Here is a 20,077-nt window from a genome sequence, read left to right on the forward strand (position 1 = left end):
TTGCACAAGTCACCTCTCCTCCTTTTCAACGAGATCTTTACCTATTCATTGCTGTGCCATGCTTTCCTTCCAGTGCGAGCACACCATCTGCACTATTAATTTGTGCCATAGCAAGCTAATCACCTGGGTTGAGAGCTCTCCCAGCCAAGCTAAGTCACACTCACTCTGGTCTCACAGGCATCTACAGGACTTTATTCCACTCCTCCAGGCTCCCGCTCTGTGCCACCTTTGGGATGTTTTCCCCTCTGCCTCCCTTTGCACAGCTCTGAATCTCTCTCTGCCTGAGCCTTCCAGCCTTTGCCCTCCCCCCTCTGCCACAGAGCCTTTCCACTCTTCCAGCTCACCCTGTATCACAAGGCTCTTCTGTCAACTCCCCAGCACCCTCTAGCTCTCCCTCAGTTCTCTTGGCTGCTTTTCCCAGTTCAGTCATTGCTGATATCTTAAGCGAGACCCTGAACGTCAGAGAAATTGTATGCAGGGTATTAGCCCCCAATCCTTCTACCACAACAAATGCTTAATTACTTCACCGCTACAGGCGGTCAAATACTTTACGGATCCCTCTAATCACCTTTCTACCACTGAATCCAGCACTGAGAGTGCTGCAATAGCCATCCTGGTTATTCTTTGAACTCTTACACAGTGAGCTTCAGTCCAGCTTGGGATAGGAAGCGTGTAACAAAACTCTAGTAAGAGAGAAGCTTGGAATTAACTCAAGAGCTGGAGTGCATTAACATCAGCAGAGCTTTTAGCCACAGTGCTGTTTGGGACGCAGCTGACTTCAGCACCTTCAAGAAAACCTAAGACTGAGCAGTTCCAGCAAAATGCTGTAGGCCCACGCTGCAACTGAAGCAGCATCTGGGAGCCAGCAGCAAGCTGAGGCCTGCAGCCCCACGGCTGGGCCCTTCCCCACTCCCTTGACTTAGGGGAAACGCATGTCGAACCAACAAGAGAAATTCCGATTCACACTTAAAACCGAATAAAAACAAGGCTACTGGTACTCAGTTTGATATAGATAGATAGATTTAGATATAGTGGAGATTCTGAACTGTTCTAATTTATCTAAACAGTCTTTTGAAGCTCAACACCCCACTAATTCTTGTGAAATAAGAGATCAGCTCCTGGCTCCTGCTCTCAGCCCCACCACTGACACGCAAGCTGGTTGAAATCACTTCCCTCTCCACGGCTCAGTGGGAGGCCACATTACTATCCTGGTTGGTAAAGTGAGATCTGCTGGGAGAAAGTATGACTAGCCTTTAGTTTGTAATAGTTTCCTCTACCATTTCATATTAGGATCCTACTGCCCCCCGTTAAAAACCATACACTTAACATTTAGACAGCTGGTGCCTATGAGTCAAAGCCAGTTGTTCTCTCCAAGGCCAAACTGCCCCACTGAACTGATGGCAGCTGGTACTTAGCAGTATTTTTAAATTCAGTTAAATTAAGAGACAAGCTACGCAGATTAGGGCTATACTAGAATCAGAAAGAAATCTTTAAAGGCATTAAATGTCTTTACATTTATTAAACAAACTCTGCAGTCTTTTCTTGTTATATTCTTGTTGAAAAACAGAACATTCAGAAAGTATCATGAAAACAAGAAACAAAAAAAATCTAAGGTTGACATGAGCCACACTCCCCCTTCCCTTCCCACCCAAGCAATGGGACTATCTACACACCCATCCCACTTTTAACTTCCCAACAAAAGCAACAAGGCACCCATTTACAGCTAAGCTGAGAAATGAAGTCTTCAATGCACATTGCAATTCTGCGTTCCTAGCAATCCACCACAGCAAGTCTTTCCTTGTATATTACGATAAGCAGGTTATATAGACCCACGTGGATAAGGATAGCCAGCAAAAGGCCGATGTCAGTCATACGGCAGAAGCGCCCATTACAGTTCTGCTAAAATTTCAAGTCTGGAAAACTCCTCAGTTACCATGAAGTCAGTAACTCCCTTTCCCTTTGTGCACACCAGTCCAATTCTGCAAGGTTTAACTGAGCCTATGCGCTCTGACCACTGGGATGTGAATTTCAACAAAGCCAAGAAGCTGAGCATTGGGACAGCCGGCTCTGCCCTTACAGCAGTCAGGCAGCAAAGGATTATTTCTTGGCATTGTTTTTTCGTCATTGTGAAAATTAATTTGGGGATTATGAACAATTATGCTCTTGCGTATTAATTGCTGTGATCTAAAATTTTCACATGAAGAAACAACACATGGAAATATTAAAGCACTCATCTTACGGACATGGATCCGAGAACTGTTTAATAGCAGTCAGTGAAGGGGTAACATTGTGCTTTTAATCTACAGTTTAAAAATAATGATTTGTATATCTACTTAGTAAAACAATAAAATTAAGAACAGAAACTGATATTAGGAAACAGTGAAAATGTAATAATTAAACACATGAAGCTTTTCAAAGCTATATACTTAATGAGCCTAGACACCTATGATTAAGAGGGTCTTAAAAAAAATAATAAAAAAGACTTGTTTTCAATTTTTTTTTTTTTTAAATTTTTGTCTACTATACTGTATGCCTTGCTTTGGTGTTCTCTCTGCTGCCAGCTTAATGCTTTTACAGTATGATTATGCTTATGTTCTTTTCAAATGCTTGGCATTATAGTGAGATCTCATATCTTTTCTCAAATTAAATTTTGCTCCACATACTCCACATGTATACAGATGAACATCCATGTGCTGCTCCAGTTGCTCATTATTTGGGAATATCTGAAAGCAGACCTGGCATATAGTCTCTCCAGCTGATAAGTGAGATATCATATGCCGTACATGGTCATGTTTTCTGAAGTTTCCTTGATCACAAATGGAACAGACATACCTGGCCATTCCTTTGTGCATATCATTGTGGAGCCGCAACTGGCGCTCTCTTAAGAACTGCTTCCCACATGTCTGACAAACAAACTGTTTTTCCTTGGTATGAACAGTATAGTGTTCCCTCAAGTGACAACGCTGATAAAATCCTTTCCCACAAAGATTGCAGAAATGCTTACGTCTGTGATCTCTTTCATTCTCTTCCATCATGGAATTCTTGAACAGATCTTGCTCCAGGCAGTTGGACATATGTTCAACCACTAGGTTTTCAGTTTCAAAACGCTGCCCGCAATTAGGACACCGGAAAGGACAGGCAGAATGCTTATATAACTGTTTTTTCTGAAGGCTGTTCATTTGGAAATGACTGTCCCTGAAGTCCTCCAGCATGTCCGCAAACATCATGTCCCTTATTTCCGACTGCTCCTCGGGGTTTTCTTCCAAGTCCATTTTTTCCTCGGAATTTCTGATACCATTCATGGTCAGGTCCTGGGGTTCTCCACAGGTCTGTGCATGATCCTGTAACTGTTTGCCCTTGACCAGTATTTGACCACACTTGCCACAGGCACATATGTTTTCTATGTGTTTGGATAAATAATGAGAGGACAAATCCTCCTCGGTGATCGTTAGCCCACAGAGTTCACAGGGAGCGTTCTCCACATCTTCCTGGACGGAGGGAGCTTTCCTGTTAAGGTGCCGCGGACTCTTTAAACACCTTCTTTCATCCTCATCCATGGATAAACGGGGTTTTAAAGTCTTCCGAGCATTCCTCTTCTCTCTCATCTCTTCCTCAACGTAGTACCTGTAAAGTGGCTCTTCCTGCTCATCATCTAGGTCATCGTTATCTGAAGACTCGTTGCAGTCTTTATCTGTCACCTTGATAATGTTATAATCTTTCAGCTCGTCTGCAGGACTGTCCTCTGGTTCCATCTTGATGACAATCCTCTTCCTCTCAGAGGCCCGACTTCCTTCTTCACCCGACGTCTCGGATGCCACCGTGCTGCTTTTCCTGCTTGTAATGTTGGACACGGGAGAAGAAGAATCATCGGCAACTTGGCTGGAATCCCCTTTGCATTTTTCTGTTTGCGTAGAGATTATTTTAGAAGCCGAGTCCTTTTCATTAAAGTCTATTTTTTCAGCACCGTAGTATCTGGCACTTTGGTACGAATGCCTGTTGGTGCACGATAACACGTGCTCATCCAGTAACTTTTCACAGCTAAAACTAAACCCGCAGCTGTCGCAGGTGAAGCTCCTTCCGAAGCGGCGTGAGTGGGACACACGCTCTTTTGTGTGTGAGTATTTGGACGTGGTGCTTTTTTTGCAGACATCAAACAGTTGTTCAGGGAAACTGCTGAGCTGCAAAGCTTCTTCCTCGGGCTCTTTGTTATGGGATGTATTTACTGTTGAACTTGGCGGCTCCATGCCCCACCTGTTTGTTTCGCTGCCATTTCGAGCAAGCGTGTCTTCATACATTCGCACACCAAATATCATTTTACTGTTCTGGGTGCTAGAAGCAGAAGAAGAGCATTTTAAACTAGATGAGTCTGTATCCTGTATATCTTCCAGACACTCGGGTACATTATAGAGCTGTAAATAGTTCATGGCCACTTTAAATTGCTCAAAATTGGCGGGGGCGGTCATAATTTTTCCTAAATACATGAACTGTAAAATAAGATCAAAGCATTCAGCGCTAATCTTCATGTTGCTTAGATTCAGCTGGGCTGTAGTGTGTTGATGGTTCATAAAAAACATTCTAAAATAGGAGCTGCATGCAGCAAGGACTGCTTTATGCGCCTGGAAATAAATATCATCGATAGCAATACAGCAGTCACACAAAAAGCCCCACTCTCTTTGGTTGTTTAGCTGCTGAAGGACGTAGTTGCTGTGGCTGGTTCTTGCCATCTTGTACTTCAATTACAGCCCTGCAAAAAGAAGATGACATCTGTTAAAACCGTAAGCACAAAAAGTGGAATATATTTAAGTGCAGAGAGGAACCGCCGTCTTTTTTCCTCTCTAGATCTCTTCCTATTCTCACACTGTTTGTGGTATGATTTCCCGTCTGGACATCTTTGCTGGCAACTACTGTTGATGCCAGTGAAAACATCCATAATCCCATGTTCTCACCACTACACTTACAAGGCCAGTAAACTAATAAACATCACCACCACAACATCAGTTACAGCAACACTGCTAGAATATGAATTACCAAATATATCTCAAAGTCCTACAGCCAAGATTTTCAGATAGGAATTCTGGATGCAGAACTTCAAAAGCTTCACAGGGCAGACTTCTGCAAGACAGCCCCGGGACAACAGCTCTACAAGGTGAGCCGACTGTAAGAAACCACTGCTGAGTCCCAGCTTGCCTTTTTCACCTGCCAGACCCAAGGACCTATGATGCAACACATTACCGGCAACAAGGCTGGGCTCAAACTGGTCTTTCCCTCCCCACTAAAGGAAACTCATTAGAGACATCAGTGAAGTATCCACACAGGCTACATCTACACACTGTTGGCTCTTTATGGCAGCTTGGGGATCTTCTCAACCTTGTCTGCAAGACATCTAGCAAACCAGGAGCTGTGCAACTCAGGTGCATTCTCAGAAGCACAGGGCAGGTGGCATGTCCCACACAAGCCTGCTGCAGACGGTCACCAGGCTCGCTGTGCAACACGGGCAGCACAGAAGCAGGAAGTGGTGCACACCATGCCTCCAGCTCCTCTTAAAACCACTCTTTCATTTAATATAAGCAAAACACTTTGATTGGAGACTGGACCAAAAAAGAAAAACTAATGAAGAACTAAAGGCCGGCATGCCAGAGATGGCAGCATTGAGAGATGAAGCCTCAATGAGGAACTGCAAACACCTGAAGCAAAGTTCTCAAAGTGCTGGAAGGTGTTATAAATGAAAGGACTAACTTGTGCTAAACAGGAAGGAGGAAGAAAACGTGCTACTTTATGTTAAGAAAAACATTCAGAAAAAAAAATACACTACATTCAGGAGGTGCCCATCCAATTTACGGAAGATAATCTGCCACCAAGTGAAGCTATTCCCTACTCACTTTGGCAAACCTTTACTGACACACATAAGGTGTGCTAAATAAACACGCAGCAGGACAGGGTGGTTTGAGGAAACAAAAGGAAGGGTAAAGAATGCCCAAACTGAAAAGAAAGACCTAAAGCAGTAAGGTGCGTTCTTCACACTTTGAAAGGTTATTGCAAGCAATAGAAACAACAGTAAGAGATTTGTACACATAAGATACAGGCCAGCAAACAACATGCATAAACTGCATTTTATGACCATGAAATGCACAGATTGATTTGTCACTGTTCTTTCAACCGTCCAAAATTTGAACAGAATACACACAAAAATGCTCCCTGGTTTCTTCTTATCCCCTCCCCATCACCTCCCTGCCAGCTCACACCTATCTCCTAGCGACTGGAAAATGAGAAGAGAAATTATACTCCACAATAAGCACTGAATTCACAAATCAGAGATGTTGCCTGGGCTGTTAAGTAGCAGACCTAACATTAGTCACTGCTCTCCTTCATTCCACAAATGACTGTCATGGAAAAAAATGCATTCAAGCCCTCTAGATGAGGAAATGCTCATCACCGCCCAGCAATATTCCCTACTGCCAACCCTACAGCCATTCATAAAAACCACTATCAGCAGAAGACCTTATGTGGCAATGGGGACCTTGAGATGTGGTTTTATATTGATGATTAACACCTGGATGACAGCTGTTCCTCTCCCCCCAACTTATTCCTACAACCGCCTAACTCCAGGTCAGCACAGCACAATTCTCTGTCCAGTTCAGCTCAGTGATGTCCACTGCAGAAATGCAGCCTGTTACATCAAATCCACTCAATGGTTTTCTTACTAACTTACGTAAGGGTGACTGCGAAAACAGAAGAATCCCTGAAACAGCATCATGTGTTTTCTACAGAAATTTGACAACTGTCTTAATTTCTGGGCAACTTCAGATGTTTCTCAGAAAAATAACAAACCTTTCAACATCAAGTAATACCTAAAGGGCACTTCATATTCTTCCAAGTGGTATGGTGTTTTGTATTTCAGGTAATTAATCAGATACTTGAATGCAATTCAGTATATTCCATCAAGAATTAAGACCAGCAACTGCATAATAACAAAGAACTGCCTTCAACTTCCACATCCTAAGACTGAAAATCAACAAGAAAAGTGAGAAGATGCAGTCTAAGATACCAATGGCCTCTCAGTGTGAACTTCCATGGGGACAAGAAAAGGCTCAGGACTGCTGAAGGAAGAAATCGGGACAGCTCACGTTAACCTTCTTGTCCTCACAAAGCAACAAACTTACACTTCTCGTGTTTATTTTCTGCATACTGAAAGTACTCCATTATGCCTTCCAATAGCAAAACAGCAACACAAGGTCACAAGTATCTGCACACACCTGCAAAGGGGCTTTTCAAAACAGTGGGCAAGACCTGGCAGTCACTGCAATGACAGTGCACAAACACACTTTCTCTAAGTTTCCTTCTTTGAAAAAAAAGTGAAACATATTTCCTCTTTTGACAGAAAAACTCTCGCAGAGCTTTCAGCACTTGAGCCCTGATATGCAAAAATAACCCACTGGTAATGCCTTTCTCCTACCGCTGCTTTGTAAAGAACCAGCCTGAGCATGAGTGAGCCTGGTCTGGCCAGCAAGGTGCTCAGATGTGTACACAGCCTCCATCACAGTAGTAATACGAGGAGGTATTAAAATAGAGAGTGTTTGAAGTTATCTATGTTAATGAAAGTTCTGGCAGCCTTCCTCTGGATGCTGTATTAACCTGCCGTGTGTAACCATATATTTACAGCTGCCAACACTTCCCACTACAAGAGCTTGCGTTGCTCTATTTAAAACTCTGACAAACTTCAACCAGCAAAGGCAGAACTTTCCTTGTGAACTGTGCGCTTTGGACTTGTTTTTTTCCAGCAAATTTCAGTTAAAGCAGATCCAAAAATGAGGTTAAGAGAAAGCTTTTATATATCTAACTTACTGTTCTTTCTTTAAAATTCAAAGAGCTTTCTCTTGCAAAATCTTTGGAGAGAGACATCACGGAATCACAGGGGTTGGAGGGGACCTCAAGAGATCATTGAGTCCAACCCTGCTGCTGAAGCAGGTTCCTGCAATAGGTCACACAGGTAGGTGCCCAGCCAGGTGTTGAATACCTCCATAGGAGACTCCACAACCTCTCCGAGCAGCCTGCTCCAGTACTCTGTCACTGTAAAGCTCTCCCACATGTTAGTACAGAACTTCCTACGTTCAGGTTTTAGGGCACTACTCCTTGTCCTGCCCCTACGCACCACCAAGAAGAGCCTGGCCTCACCCACTTGCCTCCCACTTCCCTTGGTGTATAAACATTAACCAGATATGAACGTTACTCAGACTTCATAGGGGAGAAAGAGGCACGCATGAGAAATGTTCTTTGTCATCACACAAAAAACGGCCTGAATGTGTTACTAAAATCTCAGATTATAGCCTCGTTGAGAACAATTCGCCCTCACACAGCTCCTTTACGCACAGCAGCCTGTCCAGGCCATCCCATCCAGCACGAAACCCCTTTTGGCTGCTGCGTGCCACCTCCACTCACAGCCTGGTGACAGGGCTCACTGCACCACGACACACCACTGCGTCCCAGCATCCCTGGCAGCCAGAAGGGAGCAACACTTGGCTCTGATTGCCGAGAGCCCAGCAAGGAGTGGGCTTGGTGAAACCGAGTGGAGATTAGAAAGCATTCCCATTAGAAAGGGAAGAGCTCAGGGAGCGCAAGGAGGGACAGGCTGAGCTGAGAGGAGGGGTCTGGGATCAGGAACAGCCATGGGCAGACATGATGGGGCAGTGAGAATCTACATGGGGAGGGAAACCACCTGAGCAAGGGACTGGGAAGAACCAAAGCTCTAACGCAGAAGGGAAGAATATTTTATACACACACACATAAGCATAGATACACACACATGCTTTTGCTGGGCAACATGCAGAAAGCTATTACAGCATGTGCCCATTCAGAGCTGAAACTTTGAATTCTTCCATTCCTTTGCTATTAGTAAATATCACAGATTTGTTGAAAAACGTCCTCCCATCAACAGTGAGCTCTCAGAAAATGATCCTTCACCATTATTCTGTTATTTTTAATTGCTCAAATGTCAGAGATTTGCATTTGTCACCCATGTGGGTGGTTCAACGTTGCAAGCTATTTTTGAGATTTTCTTTGGAAAGAAAACAGTCATTAGAACAAAAACATCCTTTTTAAAAGAAACCAAAGATTTCAAAGTTAAGTGCATAAACAAGACATTAATTAAGCTAAATTCCAGCGCGGCAGTCATTCAACAACCTTTTATGTACACACTGTAACCTTCCAGCCCTCCTCTTACCAAAGGCTCCTTTCTTTACTGGGCTCACCCTCCGGATCTGTGCAGGGGATGGATCCAAGCAGCAGTGCTCTTCATGCACAGCGGGAGATCTCTGCTCCTTTGGCACAGGGTTTGGAGGAGGTGAGGTGGATAAGGCAAGGAGAAGAGGAGGGAAATCTCACAAGAAAGAGCATCGCTTGGAAAACAGCACCCCATCACTGTCAGTGCCGGGACAAGCCATGTTAACCTCTGGGTTTTTTGGCTTGCACTTTTTCAGATGTCCAACATCTTCATTCATGCAGGGAAGCCGTCAGCAGTACCTCATACAAACAGGAGCTACCACTGTGTGTATTAAGCACTGATTATCTTGGAAAACTCAAGCTCTACACACAGAGTTTGTCCATCCAAATGTGCATTTGATCCTCTCTGCCTCTGCTTCCTGTTTCAGAAAGAGAAGAAACGTGACCACCAGCCTGAGCAGCACACTGCATTGATGAAGCATCTGAACACCGCAGTCACAAACGTCACAGGGAGGTCCAGCAGGCACCCACATCTCCCTGTCTTCAGCAACGACCAATGAGTGCAGTAAGCACAGCGATGGGCCACGCTGGGACCAACACTGAATGACGCAGCGGTGGTCTGAGAAGAACGTACTAGAAAAGCATCTGATACGAAACTGAGAAGTAGAGATGCTTTAGTCAGGTAATTTCAGTCTGATCCTCACACTCCAAGAAGCATAAGATGTATGTGGAGGCTACGTGTTTACTTTTACGTGGCAAAGCTTTGATTCAAGCTGCCTACATGCCACTGTGTTTTTCTTTTGAATCAGCACTCAGGTGCAATTACTACTCAGATATTATCACCAGCGAGCTAAGCTGCACTACTACACAAACCAAGCGTGTTGTTTAGAAGCCAACACCAGAAAGAAAAGGCTCTTACTGTAACTCAATGCTTTTCTTTCTTTCCCCCTCAGATTTTTACTTTTAAAACATCTCAGGAAATTTTAGAAACAAAAGAAGTCTTCGAGCTTTTCCTTGTTAAACCTTGAAGAGGCTGCTGAAGTTCTTTTACTAACTTCTCTGTCTTTAAAAAAGAAGTACCACAAGGTTCAAGATTCGGGAGCCTCTCGGCTCCTAAAATTAGTAGGTGGTTTTCAAAACCCAGCATTTCCACTGCTGAGCAGGCAAAAACAGACTGCTTACATGCTTAGTTGCTGGCTGCTTTTCTTCAGAAACCAAGAGCAGGCTGGACAAAAGTATAATAAACGAGTGGAGAATTCGGTGTTAATAGAAAATGAGAGGGAAAAACCTCAAGGAACCAACGCCCAGCTATCCAAAGAAATGGGCTGCTTGGGCAGCAGAAAGCAAATTCCCCATCCCATTCTCACACCACATCTCAGCCTGGTGCAGGCTCCCAAGAGCTCTCCTCCCTAAAGAATTACTTTGCCTTCGTAGGTCCAGATTCTACACCAGATAATCTGGATTCCTATATGACAGCGTAAGGATGCTCAGGAAAAAAATCCCACACCATACATCCAGGCTCTGTACACTGTCTGAGAAATCTGGGCATTCAGCTGGTACGCTGACTACAGAGTTGCGGACAGGCAACAAGTTTTATCTAGACATTAACAGGAGGAAGCCACCAAGACTGCTGTAGTTCTACACAGCCCAAGAAGGCACTGAATTGACACAAGCTTTGCAAAAGAGGCAAAGAACACGAGGACAGCTGACCACTGCTCATCGTAATAGCAGGTATGGATAAGAAGCAGCTTGCGTTGCAAGTACAGGATCCACAATCGTGAATTAAAAGTTAGGAGAATTCCACATACTGCCAGGGAAAGTCTAATTAGGCTCCATTACTTGGATGAGGAAGGACCTGCTGCAATTTATCCTCCTCCCATAGTCCATTAGCTGCCTTCAGGCACATGAGCAGTGAAGCTGCCTGCCACGGCGCAGATACTCATCAGCACGCACATCCTGATAGCTGAATCAACTGATGTTAAATGCCTTGTTGCCTGTGTGTGGAAACAAGCTTCAGCTGATACGTGGGCTAGGTCTGAAGCAGGGAAAGGCGAGGAGCAGTGCTGGGAGCCATTCACACCCCAAACAGTCGCAGAGCCCTGCACTGATGCAGCACCTGAGCTCACAAATGAGAAACAGCCCTCACAATTGAACAGCTTTCCATTGTCAGACACTGATAATTGGTTAAAAGGCATCACACAGCCTCAGTAAGCACTCACCTCAAAAGATGAATAAGAAGACAGGAAAGCGTGAGCAGCTCAGTTAGGAAAACAGTTTGAACTGAAGCCCTAGAAGTTACCTCAACCAACTTCAGGTAACGCCTATGGAGTACGAAGTATTGCAGAGAGCTGTATGCAGTGTTGTAAGTAACTTGCTATCTACCAGGGACTGCTCTGTAAAGTCACAGTCACCATTTACCTGACACTTTTACAACTGTGAAAGGTGGTGAAGCAACATGATAACCATATGTCTGAAAGACCGGTGGAAGAACATCCTAACGCCAGATTTAGGCCTTGCAGCTGGCTGATGAGCCTCCACCTGGGCTCTCTGACTCGCCCCGTTAGCTTCAGGGGGCATCTTGGTGCTCAGCTCACCCCCAAGACCCTCAGATAATGATAAGTGCCTTCCAGACAAGCATCTCTGGCTGACACAGGCTGTGTGCCGGCACAACCAGTCACTGCAGGCACACGAGCGAGGTGAAGTTCCTTGTCACACATGGGTCAGACTACGTGTTGACACTTTCTGGTCCTAAATGCTTTGAAATTCACGTGTGGCACATAAAAAAAAAAGCCCAAACTGTTGAGATCTCCGTCAAACAAAGTGGGTTTAATATAGAAAAAGGCAACTGCTGGTTAACTCTAGAGAGCTCTGCAATGGCCCGACGCGCACAAACACAGAATTACCAGACCAATTTGAAGCTAAAAATGGTCTCCATGCAAATCGTGTCTGCAGCACAACTCAGTGTGTGGTGCTCAGTGTGCCTGAGCAGCAGCAGCAGGGCAGAGAAAGCAACCGTGGGGCAACCACGGGGCAAAGCTCCTTGACAGACACACAGCGGGTTCTGCAGCGGAGGTCTGGGAGAGGCGCAGAAAAGGGCCACCTGCGGGAATGGGCACTACCAGGAAACTTTCATCATCTCAGATCCGAGCAGCTATTTTCCCACGCAGCAGATAAGTGCCCAAAAAGGACCCTGGACTTTCAGTGTTTCCGCTACCGACGGACATATGTGAATAAAGCACTTAACCTCACGCACTCAAGTAAGAAAGCACCTAAAAGCCCAGAGTAAGCTCTGGAGAGCACGCCATGCTATGCATGCGCTATGAGTACGCGATGCATGCTCTCATCCTAATTGCTGCCAACTCCTGTGCCCGTGACAGAACCGAGGATGCGTGCCGGCAGAGCTGAACCATCTGCTCAGCTCACGGTCCTACCCCACACGGCCCAAACCTCCCCGCTCCCGGGAAAAGGGGCTTTCCAGCGCTCTGCGGGGCTTCCCGCACAGCACCAACCCACAGCCCCGCTCCCCAACCCCTGCTGCAGCCCCATCCCTACGGACACCGAACGAGTCACCGGCAGCACACAACCGAGGCGACGGTGCCGCTCCGGCCCCACGTGTGCCACGGCCACAGCTCACCGCGCGGCCGCACGGGGCCCCGTCCGCTCTCCGCGCCCATGCGGCCCCGGCTCTGCCCTGCGAGAGCTTCGGTTTCTAATTTGGCGAAAGACAGCAGCCCTGCTCGCGAGGGCCGTGCGGGTTTTTCCAAGAGCTGCAGCGAGGAATGTTAAACAAACACCTTTAATTAAAGGAATGTTTGTTTAATGTAATTAAATGCCTACGGAACACGGCGCTGTTCCAACCCCGGGTGGCTCCGCAGTCTGCGCTGCGCCGCGCGATGCCGTAGCGCGGGGAAATCACGCAGCGGCAGAAGCCGGCAGTCAGCCCAGCGCCGTGCCCCCACCGCCGACGTGTCGGCGATCGGAGTTACACCAACTCCCACAGCACAGCGGCACAGGAACGCGGCCCCAACCCCGCGGCACCGCTTCCTCTCTTCCGTTCGCTACCTCTCCGTGCGGGGCGCGCTGAGGAAGGAGCCCTTCGGCACCGCCGCCTTTCGTGCCCGACCGCTCCCACCCCCCCCTTCCCGGCCGCCCCCCGAGCGCTGCCCGCCCCGAGCGCACCGCGGGCCGCTGCGGGCGGGGTGGGGTGGGGTGGGATGCGATGGGGTGCCGCGTTCCCTGCGGACTGCGGCTCCGCTCTGCGCGAAACTGCCGCAACTCAACTTTTCACTTAAAAAAAAAAAAAAAAAAAAAAAAGGAACAAAAAAATCCCGGCAGAGCACGGAGAGCCGTTGCGAGCACGGCGCTTTAACGTAACGCCAAGCCCGGAGCGCAGAAGTACGGCCGCCGTGCCCTTCTCGCCCCCGCACCCTCCCCGCCCCGCGCAGCATCCGCCGCCCCGCGCCGTTTCCGCAGGGCCCCTCCGCGCCGCGCCGCCCCGCAGGTGGAGCGCAGCGCCGCGCGGCCCCGCGCCGGCCCGGCTCGGCCCGTCCGCTCCCGCCCGGCGCAAGGTCACGGCGGCGACCGAGGGCCGGCCGGGGAGCCCCTACCTGGCAGCGCCACTATGGCGGGCCGGGCCGGGTCGGGCCACGCCGCGGCCGGCGGCGCTCGGCACTTCCCACCTCCCGCCGGCGGCGGAGCTGCCGCCCGCTCCCCCCGCCCCGCGCCGCGCCGCGCCGCGCCGCGCCGGACCCCTCCGGCGGAGGGCCGCACGGCCCCACTTACCGCGGAGCGAGGCGAGGCGAGTGGGAGAGCTGCCCGCGCCGCTCCCGCCGCTGCGCCGCTGCCGCTGCAACAAAGGACTTCCGCCCCGTCGCGCCTGCTGCTGCCGCAGCGCCGGCTCCGCCGCGACCGCACGGAGCCGGACCCCTCCCCTCGGCGGCCGGCGGCTCCCGGCTCCGCCGCTGCCAGCGCTGCTGCGCCGCGCCAATGCCGGGCCCGGCGGGCGGCTCCCTGCCGCGCTCCCCTCTCCTCCCATCGCGCCGCGGAGGCGGCGGCGCCGGGGCAGGGGCGGCCCGCGCCCCCTCCCTACGCGCCTCGGGCCCGGCCCTCCGCCCCCAATCCGCTCCCTCGGGAACCCCCCGGCGCGCGGCGGGGCCTCCTGCGGGGGTGGGGGCTGCAGCCGGGGCTGCCCCGTGCGCGGCTTCGCGGCCCCCCGGTGTGACAGCTGCCTTGCGCGCCGCGAGGGACCGTAAATAACGACCCCCCCCACCACGCCGCATGAAACAGTATTTCGTTTTTTGCCGGAATTCCACCCGCTGCCGCCTTCCCTCCCGCGGCTTCGCGCTGATGCAGGGAACATCACGCGTCCACCACGACTTTTAGTCATGGAGCACGGAACGGCGCTTTGGGTTTTGTTTTGTTTTGTCTTTTTCGTTTCTTTTTCCCTCTCGGAGTTTTCCCAGGCCCTCTCCCCACCCTCCCCGAGCCTCTCCAGGTCCTCCTGAGCTGAGCGATGGCGTTTCCTGGAGCTTCTGCTACCTGCAGGGCTACCGGACACGTTCCCGGCGCTCTGTGGCAGGCATTTGGCTTTTCCACCCAAAGGGCCATCGGCCGCTCCGTGCGGGAGCCTCAATCTGCAGAGCTCCGTCGGTTGGAGGCCCCTTCCAGAGGTGCCATCGCTTCTGTGTTCACCACAGGTACCCGAGGAATCATGGAGTCATTACTGTTGGAATGAACCATGAAGATCATCTTCCCAAGGAGCTCAGCTCCAGATGGGCAATGGCAGCAAAAGATTTGATTACAGGCTTGAAAATGCCACAAGCTACAAAAGTAGCAACGGAATGTACGTATACATATAAATTATTCTCCCTAACATCCACTTTATTGACATTCACCCCTGTTCTGATAGCCACGATGACACCATCGTAGCGGTTATGACATCACAATAGCTATCATGACATCACAGTAGCTATGATGACATCCTGGCGTGGGCCGTGGCACTTTGCACCCCTGGAGCCCCGTGAACCCATGGACTGTTCTTATAGTAGAATGTCATTCCTCATCATTGCTCCCATCGTTTTGGCTCTGGTTTCTCTGGAGCTCTTCAAAGCCATCGTTGGGCCAGGGTCAACCTAGATAACATGTAAATAATTAATCATTTAAATAAATAACCTGCCGTCTGCAAACAGCCCCTCACTTGGTACACGGGTTAATAAATATGTCACATAACACAGGAGCAGAGCACGGAACCTTGAGCTCCTACTGCCGACCTCTGAGGGAAGTAAAGCAGTGAGTGGTACTGATAGGGGCAGCGGGACTGGAGCACCATTAAACTGCAGTCCGGCTACAAATGTGGGAAGATGGCCCTGAGCCCATTGAGCTTTGTGTGTAAAGAGGAGAAATAAGGCATGGAATGGTGGAAAAAGGAATGTCTGTGGGCGCAGCGGGACGAGCAGCGAGCACTGCATGGAACTCTCGCTCTCCCACAGGCACCTCTGGAAGCAGTCCTGTGTCTACTACTATTGGGCAATATTTGCCCTAAAGGCTTCAGATTTGGCCCGATTAAAAATCACCATTCCAACGAGCAGCAAAATATCAAAGGCTCAGGGAAAACCAAATGTGATCTGAAAAACGTGACAGCCACCACGGAGGGGAGCGCGACAAATGCGTAAAGCTGCGTGAAACCCACGCGGAGAAAGCACAGCAGCAGTGATTCCCACTGCCATTTTCAGTAATAAATATATGAAACCCAACCTCTTGGGCACCAAATCGGCCAGGGGCAGCGGCCCCTCCATCGCACGCGGCGAGGGGGTGAAGTTTTGCGCGGTGTTTGCGCCATCGCCGCACGGACGGAGGCTCAGCGCCGCGCCGCGCAGCGGCCGCGCAGCGACCGCGCAACCCCCGCGCAGCCGCCTCCCTCAGTTTTTCCACGCGTGGGCTGCCCGGCACGGCACGGCCCGGCTCGGCCCAGCCTAGCCCGGCGGCAGGAAGCGCGGGGGGAGCTGCGCCCACCCCATCCGCCGCGCAGGGAGCGGGCGGAGCCGCGCAGGGTCGGGGCAGCGCTTCCGCGGGGGTAAGCGGTGCGGGGCGGCTGCGCGCGGGGTGCGGTGAGCGGCTCCTCCCGGCCCTCGTGCCCCGGCTGTGATATTCGGGGGGAAGACAATAGCGCGTATCAGCGTGTATTTGCAGAAGGGGCCGGCGGGCGCGGGGCGGCTCGGCGCTGCACAGTGAGGGCTTTGTGGGGCGGCACAGACTGCCCTCTGTGCGCTCCCCCGCGCCGGGTGCGGTCTGCGCTGAGCGACGGCGCTTCGACACGTTGTTAAAGTTGGCACCTGCGCGGCACTTGGTGCTGTGGCTTCGCTGTGCGTAAGAGCAGGGAGCCGATCTCAGTGCGTGGGTCGGGACGGGGGTGCGGGGGGGGGGAAATCACTGAAGCTGGGCGCAGCGGGAGGAGGCTCTGGGGCTGTGCTCTGTGCTTGACGGGACTTCGTGCCGGGACAAACCTCCTGCCCTCCTCCCAGACACGCCATGGACATGGCCGGCCACAGCCTGCTCCTGCTCCAGCAGCTGAACATGCAGCGGGAGTTCGGCTTCCTGTGCGACTGCACAGTTGCCATTGGAGATGTTTACTTCAAAGCCCACAGAGCGGTGCTCGCTGCTTTCTCAAACTATTTTAAGATGATATTTATCCATCAGACAAGGTAAGGATGCGCAGCTCTCTTCCTATCTCCTTACTGCTCTGCTCGGCTTTCTGCTTTTTCCTCTTTCTAAAGGAGTTGCAATCTAAAAGAGCCCAAGTGGGGATGTTACGTGGCCTGAGATTGTTTCCTAACCTGGCCCACACTTCAGTTCCTGCACAGCCTGCCCAGCACCGGCGCTGCCGTGGCCTCAGGAATTGCCCCAGCCAAGGAGAAAGCCGATCCCATGGGGCTCAGAGAGTTTTCTGGCTCAGCTGGATCCCTCCTGACAGGATCTGTGGGCTCAAGGCAGTCAAGGAGCCATGGCCTTATCACTTCGCTGCACTTCAGAGTCTGCAGATAAGGGCCAGGACTGTGAGCATCCACTTATTCCAATCTCCTGTCTGGCTGCTTCACCTGACCGGGCCCAGGGCGGTCCTGCAGGTGTAGGGAAGTTGGCTCTGAGCCCTAACCTCGCCTCTGAACTGCAGTGATGGATTAATCCCTTCTGCGTTCCCCCTCCTTTCCGTGGCAGTGAGCTCCTGGCCTCCAGCGCCTCCCCAGGAGAATCATCACAGAATCACTTGGGGTTGGAAGGGACCTCTGTAGATCCCCCAGCCCAACCTCCTGCCAAAGCAGTTCCCAACAGTATGTTGCACAGGAAAACATCCAGGCGGGTTTTGAATATCTGCAGAGAAGGGGACTGCACCACTAATCTGGGCAGCCTGTTCCAGCGCTCTGTAACCTTCACAGTAAATAAATTTTTCCTCATGTTCAAATGGAACTTCCAGTTCGTGCCCATCGCCCCTTGTCCTGTCACTGGGCACCACCAAAAAAAGCCTGGCTGCATCCACTTGACTCCTGCCCTTTAGGTATTTATAAGCCTTGATGAGATCCCCTCTCAGTCTCCTCTCCTGCAGGCTGAACAGCCCCAGGGCTCTCGGCTTTTCCCATAGAGGCAATGCTGCAGGCCCTGATCCTCAGCCATCCACACACAGCCATTGCCTGGAAGTGAGACGACAGGCGAACTTCTGCAGCAATAGGTGTTGTTTGCTGACACTTCGGTGCAAAGCTCGTAAAGATTACATGGCAGTGGCAGCTGGATTTATTACCTGAGTGCACAAACACTCCGTGCCTCCTGAGGGTGGCACACATGGCTAGGAGCTTACACAGGTGGGGCAGACGGAGGCCGGCTGTGCTCACAGTCCTTCACCACAGCTCTGTGCGCTGTCACTGCGATCACTCAGATACACAGAATGATAGCATCATTTGAGTTGGAAGGGACCCTTAAAAGCCATCTGGTCCAACTCCCCTGCAATGAACAGGGACACCTACAGCTCCATCGGGTGCTCAGAGCCCTGTCCATACACAAACACACGCTGAGCACTGCTGTGCACAGAAAGCAGCCACGCTCCTTCAGGCCTTGGCAAGGAGCACTGCCCGTCATGGACCTGCAGCCAGGCGGCAGCGCCCGCATTCTGCAAGCCAATGACGGTGCAGATGAATGGGCAGATAATGGGTCAGGGCTGTAATTTGGAGTCAACGATGTGCTTAATCATCTGTCTTGTTTCAGTGAGTGCATAAAGATTCAGCCCGCAGACATCCAGCCGGACATTTTCAGCTACCTCCTGCACATCATGTACACCGGGAAGGGCCCGAAGCAGGCGGTCAGCCAAAGCCGGCTGGAGGAGGGCATCCGCTTCCTGCACGCTGACCACCTTTCCCACCTCGCTGTTGAGATGAACCAGGCCTTCCCCTCAGAGGCCGTGCAGTCCTCAAACCTCTACGGGATCCAGATCTCCACTGCACACAAAGCAGCAAAGGAGCGGTCAGGCGCCAAGGAGACACTGGGCAGTGTGGGGGGCCGGCCTTCTGCCCCAGCTGAGCACCCACAGCTGCAGCTCTCCCTCGCCATCGGCCTGGACGACAGCAGCCGTGAGCAGCCGGGCCCGCATCCCACAGCCCAGCCCGCAGCACTGGCCAGGCCGGCAGAGGAGCTGCCGAAGCTTTCTGTCTCCATCAAGCAGGAGAAATGCGAGGCTGAGCCTGTGGTGTCCCAGAGCTGCAGCCCTCCTTCCCCGGACAGAGCAAACCCCATCCTTGCCAAGGCCAGCCTCAGGGTGCACCTGTGTCACTACTGTGGGGAGCGCTTTGACTCGCGGGCCGGGCTGCGGGAGCACCTGCACACCCACGTTTCGGGCTCGCTGCCCTTCGGCGTGCCAGCCTCCATCCTGGAGAGCGGCGGGCTCGGCGAGGTGCAGCCCCTGACGGAGGGCAGGGAGGGCGGGCAGCGCCTCGGGGCCTTCCTCCTCAGGGAGGACGAGAACCCGCTGGAACACCCGGGCTGTGGCGAGCTGGAGCCCCTGCAGATCGGGCAGCTCTCCCTCATCTCCAAGGATCACGAGCCGGTGGAGCTGAACTGTAACTTTTCCTTCTCGAGAAAGAGAAAACTGGGCTGCACTGTCTGTGGCCGCACGTTTTTCCGGAAGAGCCAGCTGCTGGAGCACATGTACGCACACCGGGGGAAGCAGCCCAAGCACGGCCGCAGCCCACGGCTGGAGAGTCCCCTCACCCCCAGGTTCCGGCCCTACGGCGACAGCGACGGTGTGGGGAAGAGTTCCAGCTTGTCCCAAGATCACTTGGATGAGTGTTTGCTGGAGTCTGATCTCATCCAGGAAAGCGTGGATACGATCCTGGTAGAGTAGTTCTCCCTGTGCAGCCACTGAACACTGGTTAGGGGCATATTCTGTGCGCTGAGCTGCCAGAACTGACTGTTGTCCTCAGCCAGAGTTGCCCTCTCACTGAGCTAGCTGTGAATGGTGTGTTTGGTTTGTGTGTTTACTTTTTTACCTCTCTAACTTTTAAACTCAAGCTAATTCAACTCTTAAGTCCTTGGAAGCCTCCGCGTGACTCAGTTACATTTTCATAAATGTGAACTTGTTCTTGCCCTGCTTTACTGGAGTTCGTATCGTGTTGCTGGGTGTGAGGTTTACACATCCCCTAATACATGGGGTGGCATCAAGGGCTGTTTGTAGCCCGTAAAACAGCTCTTCTGGTTCTAGATGGAGGGAAATGTAGAGGGAAATACATATATTGTTCTTCCCAAATCGTTTGGTTTTAATTAAAATAAATGAGGAGATAAGTCCCAAAGTTTGTGTTTATAACTGCAGTTAATAAATCTCTGC

The 20,077-nt window shown here is 50.8% G+C and overlaps 3 protein-coding genes across 17 annotated transcripts in view; 1 reads left to right on the top strand and 2 right to left on the bottom strand.

The window, feature by feature from the left end:
* PPP1R36 (protein phosphatase 1 regulatory subunit 36) overlaps positions 1–14,069 on the bottom strand; it is a 58,925-nt gene extending 44,856 nt beyond the window's left edge. For 4 of the 12 annotated variants that reach the window (XR_005860318.2, XR_005860319.2, XM_015287879.4 and 1 more), the window contains exons 1-2: positions 13,999–14,069; positions 3,005–4,744 (exon numbers count right to left, since the gene is read on the bottom strand). Coding sequence is in view for 9 of the 12 variants with exons in the window: in XM_015287879.4 (XP_015143365.1) it covers positions 3,005–4,724 (1,720 nt within the window). In the remaining 3 variants the exon portion in view is untranslated. Of the gene's footprint in view, positions 1–2,244; positions 4,745–9,217; positions 12,651–13,823 lie in introns of those variants that run through there. The other 8 variants (XR_005860317.2, XM_025151016.3, XM_015287878.4 and 5 more) reach the window with 6 other exon arrangements.
* Positions 14,070–15,066: 997 nt separating this feature from the next.
* Positions 15,067–16,745, bottom strand: LOC101747645 (translation initiation factor IF-2-like). Its single transcript, XM_004936433.4, has 3 exons — positions 16,719–16,745; positions 15,970–16,575; positions 15,067–15,347 (listed from the first exon to the last, which is right to left on the bottom strand). Exons 1-3 carry the CDS (start codon positions 16,743–16,745, stop codon positions 15,255–15,257), a joined length of 726 nt encoding a protein of 241 aa, XP_004936490.2. The 3' UTR covers positions 15,067–15,254.
* On the top strand, positions 16,226–20,042 carry ZBTB25 (zinc finger and BTB domain containing 25). Of its 4 annotated transcripts, none has more exons than XM_025151018.3 (3): positions 16,226–16,581; positions 16,737–16,916; positions 18,466–20,042. In XM_025151018.3, exons 2-3 carry the CDS (start codon positions 16,744–16,746, stop codon positions 19,595–19,597), a joined length of 1,305 nt encoding a protein of 434 aa, XP_025006786.1. In that variant the 5' UTR covers positions 16,226–16,581; positions 16,737–16,743; the 3' UTR covers positions 19,598–20,042. The 4 variants fall into 4 exon arrangements, with proteins under 4 accessions (XP_025006786.1, XP_004936487.1, XP_046798407.1 ...); XM_004936430.5 differs by having other exon boundaries at positions 16,226–16,577; XM_046942451.1 differs by having other exon boundaries at positions 16,226–16,322.
* Positions 20,043–20,077: the final 35 nt, after the last annotated feature.

Source organism: Gallus gallus, chromosome 5, assembly GCF_016699485.2.
Source record: "Gallus gallus isolate bGalGal1 chromosome 5, bGalGal1.mat.broiler.GRCg7b, whole genome shotgun sequence".
Taxonomy (NCBI): Eukaryota; Metazoa; Chordata; class Aves; order Galliformes; family Phasianidae; genus Gallus; species Gallus gallus.